The sequence below is a fragment of the Emys orbicularis genome, chromosome 12, assembly GCF_028017835.1.
Source record: "Emys orbicularis isolate rEmyOrb1 chromosome 12, rEmyOrb1.hap1, whole genome shotgun sequence".
Taxonomy (NCBI): Eukaryota; Metazoa; Chordata; order Testudines; family Emydidae; genus Emys; species Emys orbicularis.
This window is the reverse complement of record NC_088694.1, coordinates 40,170,067-40,190,677: the sequence shown is the minus strand read 5'-3', so window position 1 is coordinate 40,190,677 and position 20,611 is coordinate 40,170,067. Positions and strand designations below refer to the sequence as shown.

Sequence of the window (20,611 nt, the reverse complement as noted above, 5' to 3'; positions counted from 1 at the left end):
CATTCCCTCCAAAGCACCTGGCTTTGGCCCTTGTCAGAAGACAGGATATTGGGCTAGATGGACCTTTGTTCTGACCCAGACCTCAATCATATCAATTCCTAGTTGTGACTTTTCCAAGCTGAAAAGTCTCAGACTTTTTAATCTCTCCTCATTTGGAAGCTGTTCCATTCCCCTAAACATTTTTGTTGTTCTATTCTGTACTTTTTCTATTTCTAATATTTTTTTTTAAGATGGGATGCTCAGAAATCCATGCAAAATTCAACATGTGGGTATAAAATGGATTTATATAGTGGAATTATGATATTTTCTGTCTTATTATCTATCTTTCCTAATAGTTCCAAGGAAAAATGGTTTTTTGACCAAATCAGAAATGTGTGCAGGAAATTGTCATTTTTGTTGACAATTTCCAGTGTTTCATTCTAAATGAAGAAACTGACCATTTTAAAAAGAAAAAGTCTATTTAAGCAACTCCATTTTCAGAAATATACTTTTTAAAAAAAACATAAAAAGTTTTTCAAAAACAAACATTTTATACTGAAAACTGGACATTTTCACAGAAACCTGAAACATTTTACCCAAAATGCTTTTTGACACTGAACATTTATACAAACACTGGATGATTTTATTGATAACTCAACATTTCTACAAAAATGTTTTTGAAAAAGAATTTTTGGAGTTTTGTTTTTTGTTGCAAAAACCAAAACAAACAAATGAACAAAAAGACCCAAAAGATTCTTGTGGGAAATTTTCTTACAAAACAAAACGTTATTAATGTATTTATTTACTTCCTGTGAAAATAATGGGCCTTTTTAACCTAGTTCTACAGGTTTCTACAGTTAGCAAAGCAGATGCACAATGGTATACGACAGACATAAACTATGGATTTATCACCATGGGGTCCTTGGGGAGCATGTTGATTGACGTTTCCCACCTATAAATTCCAACAACTGCGGCAGTGACAAGAAACAAGGCGTTTCATAGCTCTGTTCTACCAATTTCTTTCCCCAGTGGGAAAATTACTCATCAGAAATTGCTGATGTTATGTTAAGAAACTGAAAATTGACTTCTGAATTGTTTTAAGCTTTTCAGCAAAGAAAAATCAAGCTTTTATGCTCCCCAAATGTTACACCTAATACTGCTGTAAACTAAAAAATGTTCAGACAAAAACACAGAAATCTTTGGCACCTGGAATAACAATCCCTGTGTACACACACAGAGAGACTTTCATTCAAATGAGTGTGGAACCCATGAGTCCTGACTCTCACCCCCACGCTCTACCCACTAGATATCACTCCCATCCCAGAGCTGCATATAGAACCGAGGTGGCTCCTAAGCCAGTTCACTATACATTAGAAGACAACACCTCCCCTTCACCTGCCTAGCTCCTGCCCAAAACTTTTCGGAGTGAGCCTTTCACCTCCTTATTCCTCAGGCTGTAGATGATGGGGTTGAGCATGGGGATGATGATGCCATAGAGCACGGGCAGTGCCCGGTCCTGGTCCTGTGAGTAGGTGGAGTTGGGGCGGAGGTAGGTGAAGAGGATGGTGCCAAAGTAGAGGCTGACCACGGTCAGGTGGGAGGTGCAGGTGGAGAAGGCCTTGAGGCGCCCTTCCCTCGTGCGGATCCTAAGGATGGCCAGCGCGATGTACAAATAGGACACCAGTGTCCCCAGCAAAGAACTCGAGACAAGGCCACCACCCAAGGCAAAGGTGGCAGCCTGGTTGACCTGCGTGTCAGAGCAGGAGAGCTGTAAGAGTGGGGGGATATCACAGAAGAAATGGTGGAGGATGTTGACTCGGCAGAAGGATAGGATGGACATCAAGCATGAGTGCACGGCCGAGTTGGCCAAGCCTATGGCCCAGGCAGCTGCCGCCAGCAGGGCACACACCCGTCGTCTCATGAATGTACAGTAGTGCAGCGGGTGACAGATGGCCACATAGCGGTCGTAGGCCATGACCCCTAGAATCAGGCACTCGATCCCCCCAAAGGAGATGAAGAAGAACATCTGGGAGAGACAACCGGCCCATGAGATGGACATGTCTTGAGACAGGTAATTGGCCAGCATCTTGGGCACAGTGGAGCTGATGTAGCCAATGTCCACCACCGAGAGGTTGCCCAGAAAGAAGTACATGGGCGTGTGGAGCCGAGAGTCCAGGCTGACCAGCAGTAAGATGAGCATATTGCCAATCAGGGCCACCAGGTAAATGACTGTGAAGACCCCAAAGAGGACGAGCTGCTCCTCTGGTTTGCTGGCGAGACCTAGGAGGATGAATTCGGTCACCGAGGTGCTGTTTTCCCTCCCCATCATCTGGAGGAAGTCCATCCCCTACAAGCAGAGGAAGGGCAGTAGTGTGATAGTTGAGCTGAGACATTTAGCCTTATTATGAGCTTAACTGTAAAAAGTATGTGAAAGTTAAAAAGATATCATAACCTACAGTAACAAATGTTGATGGGAAAAGGTATGAATGGGAGACAGAGACTGAGTTATTTCAAACAAAAAGGTCTCCTGGTAGAATTCAAGGACAGTGTTCAGATCATCCTTGTTAAACAAGAAAAGTTGGTGTGGGAAATCAGTGGAATGTCAGAAACTAGGCCTGATTGGTGGACAAAATAATGAGGGTATGGGCTATTCCCCCCATCACCTCCTTTTGGGGGTCCTTCAAGAAAGAGATTTGTTGGAAGAACAGACAGAGGCTACTGGAATGAGGTTCACCAACATGACTGCCACCCCGACCAATTCCTGGGTCCCCAGACCTTTGTCATCCTGATCCAGGGCGATGCCCTGACCAGACTGGGCCAGAGATATGGACCAAGGCGACATCACCACCTCTACATTTCCGGCTGAATCCCAACCACCACCTGAGATGAAAATGGATTGGACAGCAGCAACAACAACAATTTCAGCCCATCTCAACTGACCGCTTTTCCTTTCTCCAACAAGAATTATTATCATCTTTGATGCCATCTAAGAGACAGCCAAACAAGGGGGTTTGTTTCTTCTGAAACTCTCTCCAGGGAGCAAGGGCTGTTCTTACAATAAAACACTTATTTAATACTTTATATTTCAAGTGCTTTAACTGTTTTCTGTATGCCGTGTTGGTCCCAGGATATTGGCAAGACAAATGGGGTGATGTGATATCTATTACTGGACCAACTGCTGTTGGAGAGAGACAAACTTTCAACCCATGCAGAGTTCTATCTCATCCACCTTGCTTCTTTAACTGTTTTTCCTCCTTTTCTGTATCTTTAATAAAAGGATGTTTAATGGTGTGTCTGCTATAGCACTAAGGTGTCTGACATATCTTTATCAAACACTGGACTTTGTTTAACACTGTCTAATGTTGGACAGTGGCTGGATTCTGTTAACAGATTTTGCCCATTTATTGCATCTGTATTAATACAATATGGTCAAACAGTTAGGAAGCTGGTGGGTATATAGAAAACTCAAGTTGAGTTACTTGTGCTGCTTCAGAGTGACTTAGGACCAGATTTTCAAAGATGTTTAAGGGACAGATTTCAAAGGTATTTGGGCATCTACTGGGATTTTCAAAAACAGCCACTGACAGCAAAGGGAGTTAGTGCCACAAGTACTCCTGTTATTTTTGCGGATACAGACTAACACGGCTGCTACTCTGAAACCAGACATCTAGATGTGTTTGAAGATTTCAGGAGGAACCTAAATTCTTTACAATGTCTGACCTTAAGTCCCTAGTGATAGCAGGTCAAAATAAATACATACATACATACATACATACATTAATTAAGTTGGCAAAACTTTTTTCTAAAAAAAATAAGTTGTTATTTTTTCAAAACCAAACAATTTACCGGCCATGGAACAGTTTCAACACAAAATGTGATTGAGAATGATTTTCCTGTCCAGGATGCAGTTTCAGATGACAAGCAGGTACCAGAACAGCAAGGTAGCCGGGGTGCTTTCCTGGGGTGTAGGAGACATAGGTACAAGTCCCTGCTCTGTCTGTCTAGCAGCCCTCCCTCCCCCACTCTAACCCACTAGCCCCCACTCCCCTCCCAGAGACACAACCGAGGAATCCTGGTTCGCAGCCCCCAGTGTTCTAGCCCCCATCCTCCCAGACTTCAGACTAAGAGGCAGACCTCACATCAAACAATTTTTGTCATTTTCCCCCAAACTGGATTGCCAGCTGAGCAGTGGCTTAATATTGGAACTGTAGCCACAGTGAGGGGAGGTGAAGGACATTGGTCCTGACTGGGTATTTGGGGAACAAGTCAACATAAAAACAAAAAGGAAAATATAATCTCCAAGATGAACAGCTGTCATCTCTGCTGTTCTCTGTTATAATTACCATAATACAGATTGCATTCAAAGGGGAGTGGGGTCTAGTGGTTAGAGTAGGGGGGGGCTGATGGGAAACTGGACACCTGAGTTCTATTCCAGGTCTGGAAGGGGAGGTTTGAGAACAGCCAGTTGCTCCCTTCACTGTTCCTTAAGGATTCTGGGGCACTGGAAAAGCTCTAGTGAGGGAGCCTGAGGATGGAATAAGATGCGCTATTGGCTATGGGCTCCTTCTTCTGCCTCTGCCCCTCAATCCTGACCAGCACCCCCCAATATCATACCCCTGGGCTCCCCTTCACTGCTCTGATGCTTCCTATCAATCCCAACCTACATTCTCTGCTCTCCCATCCTGGGGACCCCCACACTCTGGAGCTCTCCCATTGCCCCTCAGTACTAACCTGCTGCCCTTTCCTGTTCTGGGCCTGAGTTCACCATCTCCGCAGCTCTCAGTCCTGATCCTCCATGGCTGCAGAGGTGAAACTAGGCTCAATGGACAAATTGTCCCAGCAGGGAGATGGTCACGAATAATGGCAGCAATATATGGACTGTGGGTCTGTTTTGGTGCAGCATATATCGGGGGTTACCGGACTAGCTGGGGTAAGTGGGCTGGATGGTCACATAGGTCTGTTCTGGGGTCAAAGGGAAAGGGGTGGGGAGACAGCAGGCTAGATGCACACAGGGGTTTGATCCAGCATAGCAGGGAGCAGGGAATACCGAGTTAGATGGATTGATGATCCAGTCTGGTAAGTATGTTCCCGTGGAAGGAAATTGATTTGAGATTCAGACTTGAAATCCTTAGCCCATTCGTTGCAAGAATTGTCTTCTCTTGCCCTGGCTGCCTGCCTCACTGTCTCTCTTCAGAGCTCTTCTGCCGTACTGCCCTGAAGATAGCTTTGGAAAGCAAGCATTTCCCTGCCCCTCACCCACCAACACCCCCAGCCCCCGCTCTGTGCCCAGCTGACAGGCAAAGTCCATCTGGGGAGACTGGGCTCAGAAGTTATTGCAGAGCCATCTCCCAAGAGAATCATTGTTTATACTCTGTAAACACCACCTCAGGTCTATCCCGAGAGTATCAATTTTTCTCTTAACACCTGCATCCTTGAGCAAGAAGGAGGGCGAAAGCCAAATCTGAAATCAAAACAGGAGCCAAGCCAAAACGAACTGCAATGTTCCATTCTCAGGTCCCCTATTTAGGGGAGTTCTATTTCAGGAATCCCTGGTCCAAGTGACTCCAAATTTGCCCCACTTACCCTAGCTCAGGCACCAAGGCGACACAGCAATTTTCAAAAACAAGGTGATTCAGCAGGTGGATTTTAGAGCACTTAGAAAAATTGGCTGTGGTCGGATCTTCAGCTGGTGTAAATCTAGATTCCAGGGGTTTATGTTTCACCATTTTCTACATTGTGTAAGGGCACAAGGCAGCACTGGACAACCTGACTTCTCCCTTAATCAAGTTATAGGGCAGTTAATAATTCATAGGGTCAGATCTTCCACTGGTGAAAAAAATGTCATTTAAATTAAACCACTGGGAATTGGTTTAAGCAACTCTGAAAAATCTCAGCCAGTCTATTTAAGGCCCATTCAACAAAACAAAACTTTCTCCCTCGTAAGCTGTTTTTTTGTGACAAACTGTATTTTTGTTGCAATAAGGGAGTTCATCAAAGATGAAAATGTTCATGAAAAAATGAGAGAGACAAGGTGGGTGGGGTAACATCTTGCATTGGACCAACTTCAGCTGTTGAAAGAGACAAGCACAGAGCTCTTTAGGTCTGGGCCTAGACCGTGTATTCATCCTTCTTAACCATATGGACTGTATTTAGTACCTGCTGCTCTTCCCTTTGGAAGACCAGTGAATTCAAAGACACACACATGCAGCCTCCTTATGTCACTCTGATTTATTTTAACAGCAGGAACAAAGCATCTCAGTCAAAGCCATCCCATCCCATGGTGGGCACCTGGGCAGGCCAAGCTTGTTCAGATACCCCCAGAGGGTCCCTGTGTGTCAGTCTGGTTCCCCCAAACCTATGTCTTGACAGAAGGACCCTTTTGAAACTCCTCCAGTCCTTTGGTTCTGTTGCCTTCCTGGGCTTTGGCTGTACTGGACATGAGTTAGAACATAAGAACGGCCATACTGTGTCAGACAAAAGGTCCATCTAGCCCAGCATCCTGTCTTCCAACGGTGGCCAATGCCAGGTGCCCCAGAGCGAATGAACAGAACAAGTAATCATCAAGTGATCCATCCCTTGTGGATCCATCCCAAGTGATCCATCCCAAGTGACCATTCCCAGCTTCTGGCAAACAGAGACTAGGGACACCCTTCCTACCCATCTTGGCTAATAGCCATTCATGGACCTATCCTGCATGAGCTTATCTAATTCTTTTTTGAACCCAGTTCTAATTTTGGCCTTCGCAACATCACCTGGCAACGAGTTCCACAGGCTCACTATGTGTTGTGTGAAGAACTACTTCCTTTTTTTTTAACCTGCTGCCTGTTAATTTCATTGGGTGACCCCTAGTTCTTGTGTTATGAGAAGGAGTAAATAACACATCCTTATTCACATTCTCCATGCCTGTGATAAATATAAAGGGAAGGGGATCAACCTTCCTGTATACAGTACTATAAAATCCCTCCTGGCCAGAGGCACAAAATCCTTTTACCTGTAAAGTGTTAAGAAGCTCAGGTAACCTGGCTGGCACCTGACCAAAAGGAACAATAAGGGTACAAGAAACTTTCAAATCTGGGGGGGGGGGAGGCTTTGTAAGTCTCTTCTGTGTCTGTCTGTTCTGGGTGCTTGCCGGAGACAGATCAAGAAAGCAAGCAGTCCAACTCCATTAGAATTAGTAAGTACTAGCAAGGGAATGCGTTAGCTTACTTTTGTTTTGGCTTGTGATTTTCTCTGTGCTGCGAGGAACGTGTATTCCTGGTTTTCTTTTTGTAACTTTAAAGTTTTGCCCAGAGGAAAATCCTCTGTATTTTGAATCTGATTTCCCTGTGAAATTATCTTCCATTCTAATTTTACAGAGGTGCTTCTTTTACCTTTATTCTTTCTAATAAAGTGCTGGGTTTTTTTAAGAATCTGATTGGTCTTTTTAGTGTCCTAAAAAAAACCAAGGTTGGTCTGTACTCATCTTGTTTATTCTCAAGACTCCCCAGAAAAGGGTGTGTAGGGCTTGGGGGGATATTAGGGGGGAGTTGGAACTCCAAGTGGTCCTTTCCCTGAGTTTTGTCTATCCACTTGGTGGTGGCAGCGCTACCTAATCCAAGTTACACGGGAGAATTTGTGCCTTGATGAGTTTTATCCAAAGCTGGTAGAAATAAGCTTAGGGGGGTCTTTCATGCGGGTCCCCATGTCTGTACCCTAGAGTTCAGAGTGGGGAGGGAACCCTGACATGGTGGCAGAGCTGTGGGATCATTTTGAACCAGAGATCATTTTGAACCAGGAACACAGACCTGAGGAGTCTTTCTCTCTCTTTGCCTGGAGGCAGAGGTGTTAGCTTACAGCCAGGAAATTCACAAACAGTTTTTTTTTTCTTTTTAGCTCTCGGGTAAGCTAGGCAAGCAGGAGCTAGGATGGCGAAACGCAATGTCCAACAGAAACTAGAATTAGCTAAATTTGAAGCTGAAGAGAGACAAAAAGAACATGACAGACAAATAGCCTTAAAACGCTTCGAGTTGGAAGCAGAGGAGAGGAAACAGGTGAAACGCTTGGAGGCAGAGAAGCACCGCTTGGAGGTGGAGGCAGAGAAGCACCGCTTGGGGGCAGAGGCAAAATGCTTGGAGACGGAGTTAGCGCTGAAGCGCTTAGATCTGGAAAAAGCTAACCTGAATCTACCAGATAACTCTACCAATCTTTCTCCGGGTGCCGCTACCGAGGAAATTTCCCACCTACAAGGTAAGCGATGACACAGAGGCCTTCTTAGAAAATTTTGAAAGAGCCTGCCTTGGGTATGGCATCTCTACAGATCAGTATATGGTGGAGCTGAGACCGCAGCTCAGTGCACCCTTAGCAGAGGTGGCAGCTGAAATGCCTAAGGAACACATGAACAGCTACAAACTTTTTAAAGACAAGGCCAGGATACGAATGGGGCTAACACCCGAGCAGGCCTATTGGCGGTTAAGATGTGTCATTTACCCGACACGGCTACCACATTGTGAAAAATTGGGATGTCTGGATATCAGGAGCAAGTGTTAAATCTCCGGAAGAGTTGCCCTTCCTAATGCAAATGGAGCAGTTCTTACAGGGTGTTCTTGAGGAAATAGAAAGATATATCCTAGATGGGAAGCCCAAAACTGTAACTGAGGTGGGGGAGATTGGAGCCAAATGGGTGGAGGTGGCAGAAAAGAAAAAAACTGGTAGCAGTTGGAGCGAATATCAGAAGGGACAACCCAAAACAAAACCCTATCACCGGGGACAACCCAAGGCCCCACCTACATCCCAAGGAAAACCCCAGACACCTTATCGTCCCACCACACCAGCATCCAGCAATCAACCTCACCCAAGTGACCAGTCAGCTTGGCGGTGTTTTAAATGTAATGAGCTGGGGCATGTAAAGGCCAACTGCCCCAATTACCCCAAAAGATTGCAGTTCATTACACCACAATCACACCAAAGGTCTCCAGGCCCAGATGCCTCCCAGATACCCTCAGAGCAAAGGGAAACTGTGAGTGTGGGCGGGAAGAAGGTTGTCGTGTGGAGGGACACTGGAGCACAAGTGTCAGCTATCCACCAGTCCTTAGTGGACTCCAAATTCATCAACCCAGAGGACCAGGTGACAATTCAACCCTTCATGTCAAACTCTTTAACCTTGCCTACAGCCAAGTTGCCTGTCCAGTACCAGGACTGGTTAGGAATGTGGACTTTTGCAGTCTATGATGATTATCCCATTCCCATGCTACTGGGGGAAGACTTGGCCAACCATGTGAAGTTAGCCAAGAGGATGGGAATGGTCACCTGCAACCAGGCTAAGCAAGCCTTCACACCTAGCTCTGTCCCCGAGCCTTCTACAAAGGCCCAGTCTGTGTTACCAGAGACCCAGACTGAGGTGGTGGAACAAGACCCCATATCAATGTCTACGACAGCAGTAGTGGATCCAGTCGCAGAAACACAGACAGAGCCAGTCCCAGAACCAGAACTGGCGGAGCAGCCAGCACCAGAACAATTGACAGCACTGAATCCAGCGCTTGCAACCCCGCCTACAACTCCAACACCAAAGGGCACCAGCGAGCCTGCACTGGCATCAGCAGATAAAACCTACGCAAAAGGCTCATCAGGAGCCTGAAATACAACATAGTTCATCAGCAGAGAGCGGTTCACAGTCCATGGAAACAGCCCCATCGCCTACATCGCTTCCAGAGGGACCAAGCCCAAGTCTACAATTCAATGAGGAACTGATGTCTCCAGCATCAAGGGAACAGTTCCAGGCTGAGCAGGAAGCAGATGACAGTCTCCAGAGAGCTTGGACGGCGGCACGGAGCAACCCACCACCTCTCAGCTCTTCTAATCGATCCCAGTTTGTTATAGAAAGAGGACTTTAATACAAGGAGACTCTTTCTGGTGGACACCAGGAAGACTGGCATCCTCAGAGACAGTTGGTAGTTCCAACTAAGCACCGGGTAAAGCCCTTGAGCTTAGCCCATGATCATCCTAGTGGCCATGCTGGGGTGAACAGGACCAAAGACCATTTGGGGAGGTCCTTCCAGTGGGAGGGAATGGGTAAGGACCTATGTCCAGTCTTGTGAGGTGTGCCAAAGAGTGGGAAAACCCCAAGGCCACGTCAAAACCCCTCTCCAGCCACTCCCCATAATTGAGGTTCCATTTCAGTGAGTAGCTGTGGATATTCTGGGTCCTTTCCTGAAAAAGACACCCAGAGGAAAGCAGTACATACTGACTTTCATGGATTTTGCCACCCAATAGCCAGAAGCTATGGCCAGCTCTAAGCAACACCAGGGCTAAAAGTGTGTGCCAGGCATTAACAGACATTTTTTGCCAGGGTAGGTTGGCCCTCTGACATCCTGACAGATTTGGGAACTAATTTCCTGGCAGGAACCATGCCTTTGGGAAGCTCATGGGGTGAATCACTTGGTTGCAACCCCTTATCACCATCAAACGAATGTCCTGGTGGAGAAGTTTAATGGAACTTTGGGGGCCATGATACGTAAATTCGTAAATGAGCACTCCAATGATTGGGACCAAGTGTTGCAGCAGTTGCTCTTTGCCTATAGAGCTGTACCACATCCCAGTTTAGGGTTTTCACCATTTGAACTTGTGTATGGCTGCAAGGTTAAGGGGCCATTACAGTTGGTGAAGCAGCAATGGGAGGGGTTTATGCCTTCTCCAGGAACTAACATTGTGGACTTTGTAACCAACTTACAAAACACCCTCCGAACCTCTTTAGCCCTTGCTAAAAAAACCTTAAAAGATGCTGAGGAAGAGCAAAAAGCCTCATATGATAAACATGCCAGAGAGTGTTCCTTCAAAGTAGGGAACCAGGTCATGGTTTTGAAGGCACTCCAGGCCCATAAGATGGAAGCGTCATGGGAAGGGCCATTCACGGTCCAGGAGCGCCTGGGAGCTGTTAACTATCTCATAGCATTCTCCACCTCAAACCTAAAGCCTAAGGTGTACCATGTTAATTCTCTAAAGCCCTTTTGTTCCAGAGAATAACGGGTTTGTCAGTTTACATCCCAGGGAGGAGATGACGCTGAGTGGCCTGAAGGTGTTTACTATGAAGGAAAAAGTGACGGTGCACTCTCCCGTGAAAGTTTCCCAGAATCAACTGGTTAAAATCGTCCTTGAAATGTGGAAAAGATTGTTAGTTTTTATATAGTGATTAGTATATCTAAAGATACATGCGTCTTATTAACTCTGTTTTCTCCTACAGCTCCAGGAAGAAATAACTGCCAGTGTGGAACTGGCTGTCCAACACTATCTGTGATTTGGGGGGCGTGTCATAAATATAAAGGGAAGGGTAACAACCTTCCTGTGTACAGTACTATAAAATCCCTCCTGGCCAGATGCATAAAATCCTTTTACCTGTAAAGGGTTAAGAAGCTCTGGTAACCTGGCTGGCACCTAACCAAAGGGAACAATAAGGGAACAAGATACTTTCAAATAGGGGGTGGGGGGGTGGAAAAGGCTTTGTTTGTCTCTTCTGTGTCTGTCTGTTCTGGGTGCTTGCTGGAGACAGATCAAGAAAGCAAGCAGTCCAACTCCATTAGAATTAGTAAGTACTAGGAAGGGAATGCATTAGTTTACTTTTGTTTTGGCTTGTGATTTTCTCTGTGCTGAAAGGACGGTGTATTCCTGGTTTTCTTTTTGTAACTTTAAAGTTTTGCCCAGAAGAAAATCCTCTGTGTTTTGAATCTGATTTCCCTGTGAAATTATCTTCCATTCTAATTTTACAGAGGTGCTTCTTTTACCTTTTTTCTTTCTAATAAAGTTCTGGGTTTTTTTAAGAATCTGATTGGTCTTTTTAGTGTCCTTAAAAAGCCCAAGGTTGGTCTGTGCTCATCTTGTTTATTCTCAAGCCTCCACAGGAAAGGGGGTGTAGGGCTTGGGGGGATATTAGGGGGCAGTAGGAACTCCAAGTGGTCCTTTCCCTGAGTTTTGTCTAATCACTTGGTGGTGGCAGCAGTACTTAATCCAGGGTCCAAGGTACAAGGGAGAATTTGTGCCTTGACGAATTCAGTGCAGAGCAGCGTTGCCTAGCGGCTGGAGTCTATAGTATTGGGGTGTGGCTACCCAGTAGGGAGGCCCGGGCCCACCTGACTCCACCGGGCCTCAACCCAAGGCCCTAACAGTGGCGTAGCTGCTTGTCACTGACTCAGCGGGGGGGGGGGGGAGTCCTGCCGAAACACGCTGATTTTCCCTGGGTGGGAGGTACCACTCCGACACCCTCCCTGGGTCACTTCCTACCTGAGTCTGTGAAGGGGTTTCCCATGAGACGTCAATTCCCCTGTGTTCGACAGGTCCAGTTGTCTCCAGGGTCTCCTCCAGTCGCCGGGATGTAGGCGGGCTCTGGACGGCTGCGATTCCCAGCTTGGTCAGAGGCTGTGGCTGGCCCACCGCAGGAGCTTCCTTGGCAGGTCCTACACCTGCGGACTCCAGCCCAGAATGAGCCAGTCTCCCTCCCTTCATACTACTACAGCACTTGGAGCATGCCCAGTCTTGCCGGGGAGGCGGGACTTCCGCTGTCAAACCCTGGGGCCTAACCCTGTCTGGGCTAGTGTGGGGTACGTCCACCCCGTCACACCCTCTAAGGATTCAGATTCCACCACCTCCCTAGGTAATCCATTCCAGTGCTTCACCACCCTCCTAGTGAAATAGTGTTTCCTAATATCCAACCTAGACCTCCCCCATTGTAATTTGAGACCATCACTCTTTGTTCTGTCATCTGCCACCACGGAGAACAGCCAAGCTCCATCCTATTTGGAACCCCCCTTGAGTTGAAGGCTGCTATCAAATCCCCCCTCACTCTTCTCTTCTGCAGACTAAATAACCCCAGTTCCCTCAGCCTCTCCTCGTAAATCATGTGCCCCAGTCCCCTAATCATTTTTGTTGCCCTCCACTGGACTCTCTCCAATTCGTCCACATCCCTTCTGTAGTGGGCGGGGGGCGGCAAAACTGGATGCAATAGTCCAGGTGTGGCCTCACCAGTGCCGAATAGAGGGGAATAATCATTTCCCTCGATCTGCTGGCAGTGCTCCTACTAATACAGCCCAATATGCCGTTGGCCTTCTTGGCAACGAGGGCATACTGCTGACTCATATCCAGCTTCTCATACACTGTAATCCCCAGGTCCTTTTCTTCAGAACTTCTGCATATTCAGTCAGTCCCCAGCCTGTAGCAGTGCATGGGATTCTTCCTTCCTAAGTTCAGGACTCTGCACTTGTCCTTGTTGAACCACATCAGATTTCTTTTGGCCCAATCCTCCAATTTGTCTAGGTCACTCTGGCCCCTTTCCCTACCCTCTAGCATATCTACCTCTCCCCCCCATTTTAGTGTCATCTGTGAACTTGCGGAGGGTGCAATTAATCCCATCATCCTGATCATTGATAAAGATGTTGAACAAAACCCGCCCCAGGACCAACCCCTGGGGCACTCCGCTTGATACCGGCTGCCAACTAGACATCAAGCTGTTGATCACTACCCGTTGAGCCCAACAATCTAGTGAGTTTTCTATCCACCTTATAGTCCATTCATCCAATCCATACCTTTTTAACTTGCTGGCAAAAATTCTGTGCTAAAGTCAAGGTAGATCACATCCACTGATTTCCGCATATCCACAGAGCCATTTATCTCATCATAGAAGACAATCAGGTTGGTCAGGCATGACTTGCCCTTTGTGAATCCATGTTGATTATTCCTGATCACCTTCCTCTCCTCCAAGTGCTTCAAAATGGATTCCTTGAGGACCTACTCCATGATTTTGCTGGGGACTGAAGTGAGACTGACCGGTCTGTAGTTCTCCTGGTTCTGTTTCTTCCCTTTTTAAAATATGGGCACTATATTTGCCTTTTTCCAATCATCCGGGACCTCCCCAGATTGCCACAAATTTTCAAAGATAATGGCCAATGGCTCTGCAATCACATCAGCCAACTCCCTCAGCACCCTCAGATGCATTAGATCTGGACCCATGGACTTGTGCAAATCCAGCTTTTTCAAATAGTTCTTAACCTGTTCTTTCACCACTGAGGGCTGCTCACCTCCTCCCCATACTCTGTTGCACAATGCAGCAGTCTAGGAGCTTACCTTGTCTGTGAAGACTGAGAGAAAAAAAGCATTGAGTACTTCAGCTTTTTCCACATCATCTGTCACTATGTTGCCTCCCCCATTCAGTAAGGGCCCCACACTTTTCCTGACCTTCTTCTTGTTGCTAACATACCTGTAGAAACCCTTCTTGTTACCCTTCACATCCCTTGCTAGCTGAAACTCCAATTGTGCCTTGGCGACTGCATGCCTGAGCAATATTTTTATACTCCTCCCTAGTCATCTCTCCTAATTTCCAATTCTTGTAAGCTTCCTTTTTGAGTTTAAACTCACCGAAGATTTCCCTGTTAAGTCAAGCTGGTTGCCTGCCATATTTGCTATTCTTTCTGCATCTCAGGATGGTTTGTTCCTGCGCCCTCAATAAGGTTTCTTTAAAATACAGCCAGCTCTCCTGCACTCCTTGCCCCCTCATATTAGCTTCCCAGGGGATCCTGCCTATCAGTTCCCTACGGGAGTCTAAGTCTGCTTTTCTGAAGTCCAGGGTCCGTATTTTGCTACTCTCCTTTCTCCCTTTTGTGAGGATCCTGAACTCAACCATCTCATGGTCACTGCTGCCCAGGTTGCCACCCACTTCTACTTCCCCTACCAATTCTTTCCTGTTTGTAAATAGCAGGTCAAGAGGAGCACAACCCCTAGTTGGTTCCTCCAGCACCTGTACTGTACACTTTCTGTTTGTAAGCAGCAGGTCAATTTAATTTGTTCCAGTGGTTAATCACAATTAAACATTCGTGCCTAATTTCTCATTTGAATGTGTCTGGTTTCATCTTCCAGACATTTCACTGTTAGATTGAAGAGCACTTTAGTACCTGATATAGAAAGAAAGAAAGAAATTTTGGTAAAACAAACAATTATGAAATTCGACAATAAGAGATAAACACAGTTTGTTTTTAAAAAAATCCAAATAAAAATGTTTTTCTAAAATATTTGAAAGAATATTTTTATTCTTCTTTTCTTTTCCAAAAACTTCTATACATCCAAAGTTCAAGTACTAAAGAGGCAGGTCTATAATGAAAAATATTTAGTTAACAATAGGCACTACTTCCTGAACATATCTATACTCCATGTGTCTCAGAATTGGATTTCCAGATCAAAAAGTGAATTATATTATTTATATTCCTGTAAATCCTCTTGAAACAGTGCTGCTCTGAGAAAATAACTACAGGATATTTCTGGAAGTAATATCTTTAAAAAAATTCAAATAATTTCCCCCTCATATTAGCCTCCCAGGGGATCCTGCCTATTTGCTATTATTTCTGCATTTCAGGATGCTTTGTTCCTGCACCCTCAATAAGGTTTCTTTAAAATACAGCCAGCTCTTCTGCACTCCTTGCCCCCTCATATTAGCTTCCCAGGGGATCCTGCCTATCAGTTCCCTAAGGGAGTCTAAGTCTGCTTTTCTGAAGTCCAGGGTCCATATTTTGCTACTCTCCTTCCTTCCTTTTGTCAGGATCCTGTACTCAACTATTTCATGGTCACTGCTGCCTAAGTTGCCACCCACTTCTACTTTCCCTACCAATTCTTCCCTGATTGTAAACAGCAGGTCAAGAGGAGCATGGCTCTCATTTGGTTCCACCAGCACTTGTACCAGGAAGTTGTCCCCAACACTCTTCAAAAATGTCCTGGATTGTCTGTGCATTACTGTATTGCTCTCCCAGCAGATGTCAGGGTGATTGAAGTCCCCCATTAGAACCAGGGCCTGTAATCTGGAAACTTCAGTTAGTGGTCCGAAGAAAGCCTTGTCTACCTCATCTTATGATCTGGTGGTCTATAGAACACACACACCATGACATCACCTTTGTTGCTCTCACCTCTAAACTTAACCCAAAGACTCTCAACAGGCTTTTCTCCAGTTTCATACTGGAGCTCTGAGCAATCATACCACTCTCTTACATACAATGCAACTCCTCCACCTTTCCTCCTGTACCTGTCCTTCCTGAACATTTTATACCCATCTATGACAGTGCTCCAATCATGTGAACTGCCCCACCAAGTTTCTGATACTGTATTCTAGTTACATCATAGTTCCTTGATTGTGCCAGGACTTCCAATTCTTCCTGCTTGTTTCCCAGGCTTCTTGCATTCGTGTACATGCACCTAAGATAATTAGCCGATTGCCCTACTTTCTCAGTATGAATCAGGAGGCTTCCCATCTTTTACCCTCCACCTTGTGTTTCCTCCCAGTATCCCACTTCCCCACTTACCACTGGGCTTAGGGCACCATCCCCCGGCGGACCTAGTTTAAAGTTTAAACCTTCTCACTAGGTTAGCAAGCCTGCCTGCGAAGATGCTCTTCCCTCTCTTCATTTGGTGGATCCCATCTCTTCCTAGCAATTCTTCTTCCCGGAATGACGTATTTTTGTTAATAATTTTCCTTAATGGCTACACAAATAGATGTGTTTTTATCCTTCCTCCAAATGTTTCCCCATTGTTCCAAGTGATATCTGCTTTTAGATTATTTTCCCATTTTCCATAAATGTGACCTCCTTTTCTTGGTGCATTGGTAACAATTCATAGCTTCTGCAGGCTGAGGCCAAATTGCATACTACGGGGCTCCTTGCATTCTCCCCACAAACTCCCTGTGTGCATCCCTTCCATCTCCCTCTATTTCAGGACACCCTGCAGCTCCCCCCAATCCTCTTCCATCAGGTGTTCTGTGTGCTCCCTACACCCTCTCCTCCCATACCAGGGTGCTGCTTCCTCTCTCCCATTCCCACCATGTGCACATCCCCATTCCCACCTTTCCCCCACATTGCACCTCCCCCTAGTTATTTGTCTCCTTTCTCTCTGGTTAGTAAGTGAGGCAGGGTGTCAAGATGTTGAACTCTATTTGGTGGATGGGCAGAGATGAGATGGAGTGTTGTTATGAGAGAAGGTCCTGAAGTTTTGGAATTGATCAGAAGCAGTATTCAAACATTATCTCATTACAGACAGACAGACAGACAGTAATGTTTATGAGTTTAAGGTAAGCTAGGTAACTGCGGCCAAACATGGGCCTCTTTGAGGTCTCCTTTCCCTTAATTACTGGTTCCATCATTGTTAACAGTCTGTTAAAACCTGGACTTCCCACATTGGAATGTAAAGCTTTTAGTTGCCTTTTCCCCTAACCCTCCATAAAATGTTATTGTAGACATGTAAAGTGTAAAGTGTAAAGACGTGTAGAACCTCATCACTACAGTGACTGAATTTGTTCTCTTGGGCCTCAATTAGAAGTATCAGCTGAAGTTTTTTCTCTTCATGTTCTTCTTCATAGTCTATGTGAGCACTTGGCTGGGGAACTTCGCTATCATCATCACAGTGATAGCCGACCACTGACTTCACACCCCTGTGTACTTCCTGCAGGCCAACATGGCTTTCATGGATGTCAGCGACTCATCAGTCAATGCTCCCAACTTGCTGTCCAGTCTCCTCTCCAAGTATAAAACCATCTCATTCAATGACTGCATTTTCCAGATATTTTTCTTCCACTTCATTGGGGGTGCAATGTTATTTTTTCTTGTGGGGATGGCGATTGATCAGTACATGGCCATCTGTAAACCTCGGAGATATTTGATTATCATGAACCAGGGTGTGTGCATGGGGCTAGTGGCGCTGGCATGGCTGGGTGTATTTGTTCACTCTGCTGTTCAGATTGGACTGTTCCTCCAGTTGCCATCCTAAGGACCAAATGTCCTGGACAATTTCTTCTGTGATGTCCCACAGGTCATCAAACTGGCCTGCACTGACACCCACTTGGTTGAACTGTAGATGGTCTTCAGTGGTGGAGTGCTCCTCATCATATTATTTATCTTTTTGCTAATTTCCCATGCCATCATCTTAGTGAAGACCAGGACACATGTCATGGAAGGGAAGTGCAAGGCTCTGTCCACCTGTGGAACCCAGATTATCATGGTTTGTTTAGTATTCATACCCAGCATCTTCATCTATGCTTGGCCCTTCAAAAAGTTCACCCTGGACAAGGTGGCACTGTAAACTCCCAAATGCTGAACCTGATGATCTACACACTGAGAAATGCCAAGATGAAAAAGGCCATCAAGAGACTGGTAAGCAGAATCCTGTTCTCATGGAGGAAACTAAAGTCATAATTTTTTGTTATAATCATGTATGAGAAAATAGACGTTAACACATCGAAGTGCATGTATATACACCATGTGAAATGCGTATCCCATCCAAGAGATCACAAACGACACACTGATGAATAATTGCATTCAAGAATAAATATCAGCCCAAGGGCCATGTCATGAATATAGGGGGAAGGGTAGCCATGTTTATGTATCCTTGGCAGCTGTACTGGATTGTCTTACCTGTAAAGGGTTAAGCAGTTCAAATAACCCAGTTGGCACCTGACCAGAGGATCAATGAGAAAAGAAGATACTTTCAAATCTGGGGGGGGGAAGATTTTGTTGTTGTTCTGTGTGTTGTTCCCTCTCCGGATGGAGGGAGAAGCCAAACAGGTACAATATCTCCTGAAAAAAATATACGTGGAATAATCCATCTAAAACCATAGAAACTGTGAGTAGGGCAAGGAAATGTGTTAGGTTATCTTTTGTTTTGGCTTGTGAATTTTCCTATGCTACACAGGTAGTTTTATTCCTGTTTTTGTAACTGTGAAGCTGAGCCCAGAGGGGAATCCTCTGTGTTTTAAATCTTTTTCTTACTCTGTAAAGAAGTAAGAAAAAGATCCTGATTTTGCAGGTGTGATTCTTTTATTTTGTCTTAATAAATAAAGTTCTTCTTTTAAGAACCTGATTGATTTCAATGTCCTGAAGACAAAGGATCTGATCTGTGCTCATATTGCTAAGGCAACTGGTTGGTAGTTTATTCTCAAGCCTCCCCAGTAAAGGGGGTGAAAGAGCTTGGGGGGATATTTTGGAGGGATGGGGATTTCAAGTGACCCTTCCCTGAATATTTTGTGTAAATCACTTGGTGGTGGCAGCAATATCAGTTGAACGAATTAGTGCCTTAGAGAAGTTTTTTACCTATGCTGGTAAAATATAAGCTTAGGGGGTCTTTCATGCGGGTCCCCACATCTGTACCCCAGAGTTCAGAGTGTGTGTGTGTGGGAACCTTACAGGCCACAATCTCCATTGAAGTCTATGGGGCCAACTTAATTTAATCGGTGTACCAGCTGTTGAATCAATGGAACCCAGTCAGTGTGAATCAACATAGCTGCACTGGAGTCAAAGCACCATATCCCCAGTTATTGCAAAGCTACATAGATCCATTGAAGTCAATGGTTGAGATCACCAATTGATGTAAAGCTATATAAATCCACTGGAGTCAATGGGTCAAATGCTCAACCTATGCAAAATGGTGTAGCTCACAAACAGCTGAATATCTGACCCTGAGATTTTTTGGATTTTTAAAAAAATTCTATGAATGATTTCAATTTCTGAATCAAATTAAAGTCTTAGAAGGAGAAAAATGGCATTTTCAAAGATGTTGAAAAATTATGTCATAAATCATTCTTAATTGGCATGAGGATTATTTTGATAGTATTACAGTTGATGAATATGAGTATTTTATTGTTGGATGGCTTAGCCTTTTTACTTATACACATTTGCAGCTTATTTATACTTTTCATATGCCTAGTTAGCAGTACAAGTTATTCAAATTCAATCTTTATTTTTACTGAGAATTATAGTTAATTCTTTTATACTGTGTTTCTATTTCTATTTCTACAAGTTAAACTGAAGTTGTCTTTGGTTGCTTATACCGCTAATCCTGACATAAAAGTATGCATATTAATGTAACTGGTCAAGGTTGTGCATTTTATGTTGGAATTTTTGTTATTGCTGATGTTCTTGTTAATAAGTGGGTTTTAGTGAAATTTGAAAATAAAGTGAAAGTGATATCATACATTTTCCAGATTTTTGGGAGGGAGGAAGAAAGAAAGCAATACATTAATTTACTCTTTGGGTTTGACTTTTCTTCCCCCTTTTTCTCCTCTTTTCTTAAAATTTTCCTTAGAAAGTAAAAACAACAACAAAAAAAAGGGGGGGGGGCAGAAGTAGGAAAAAATGGAAAACCAAAATCTAGCCATTTTCAATTAAAAATGGCATTTGCATTTATTTTAAAATACAAGTTATTTTGAAAATCTTTTTGAAATTGTTCAATAATTTTGTGATTTGTTTTCTTTTCCAAAGAGCTTTCTATTTATAACTTTTAAGGAGATAAATTGCTGATGCACTGTGAAATCTAATGGAGTAAAAAGTCTTCTTTCTACCCAACAGATCTGCCAGCCAGGTGCATCACAGTCAGACTGTCATGGGCAAAATAAGTTTTAATTACCTTTTCCTCCTGCTAGCCCTGCTGAGCCAACAGAGCTGCTGGACAGAGGATGGATGTTATTTGCAGCTGGAATAGCAAGAGAACTGTGAGCTCATTTCTAATCAATGACACCTGTTCAAAAACATTGATGATAGTAGGAGGATGCAGGGGTAGCTGAGGGCAGGATCATAAGGAATGGTACTGGACCCGGGTCACTGAGGGCAGGATATGAAAGGGGAGGCTGCACAGGGGTAACTGAGGC

General features: G+C 44.7%; 1 protein-coding gene and 1 pseudogene across 1 annotated transcript; one reads left to right on the top strand and one right to left on the bottom strand.

Moving 5' to 3' along the window:
- Window positions 1-1,378: 1,378 nt before the first annotated feature.
- On the bottom strand, window positions 1,379-2,372 carry LOC135886815 (olfactory receptor 5AR1-like). The gene has a single exon (XM_065414601.1). The coding sequence runs from the start codon at window positions 2,321-2,323 to the stop codon at window positions 1,379-1,381; it is 945 nt and encodes a 314-aa protein (XP_065270673.1). The 5' UTR covers window positions 2,324-2,372.
- An 8,666-nt stretch (window positions 2,373-11,038) lies between these two features.
- LOC135887204 (olfactory receptor 4D1-like) lies at window positions 11,039-18,164 on the top strand (annotated as a pseudogene).
- The last annotated feature ends 2,447 nt before the right edge of the window (window positions 18,165-20,611 follow it).

Coding starts and splice junctions, on each gene's coding strand:
- LOC135886815 (XM_065414601.1), bottom strand. CDS start 2,323: ATGGACTTCCTCCAGATGATGGGGAGGGAAAACAGCACCTCGGTGACC.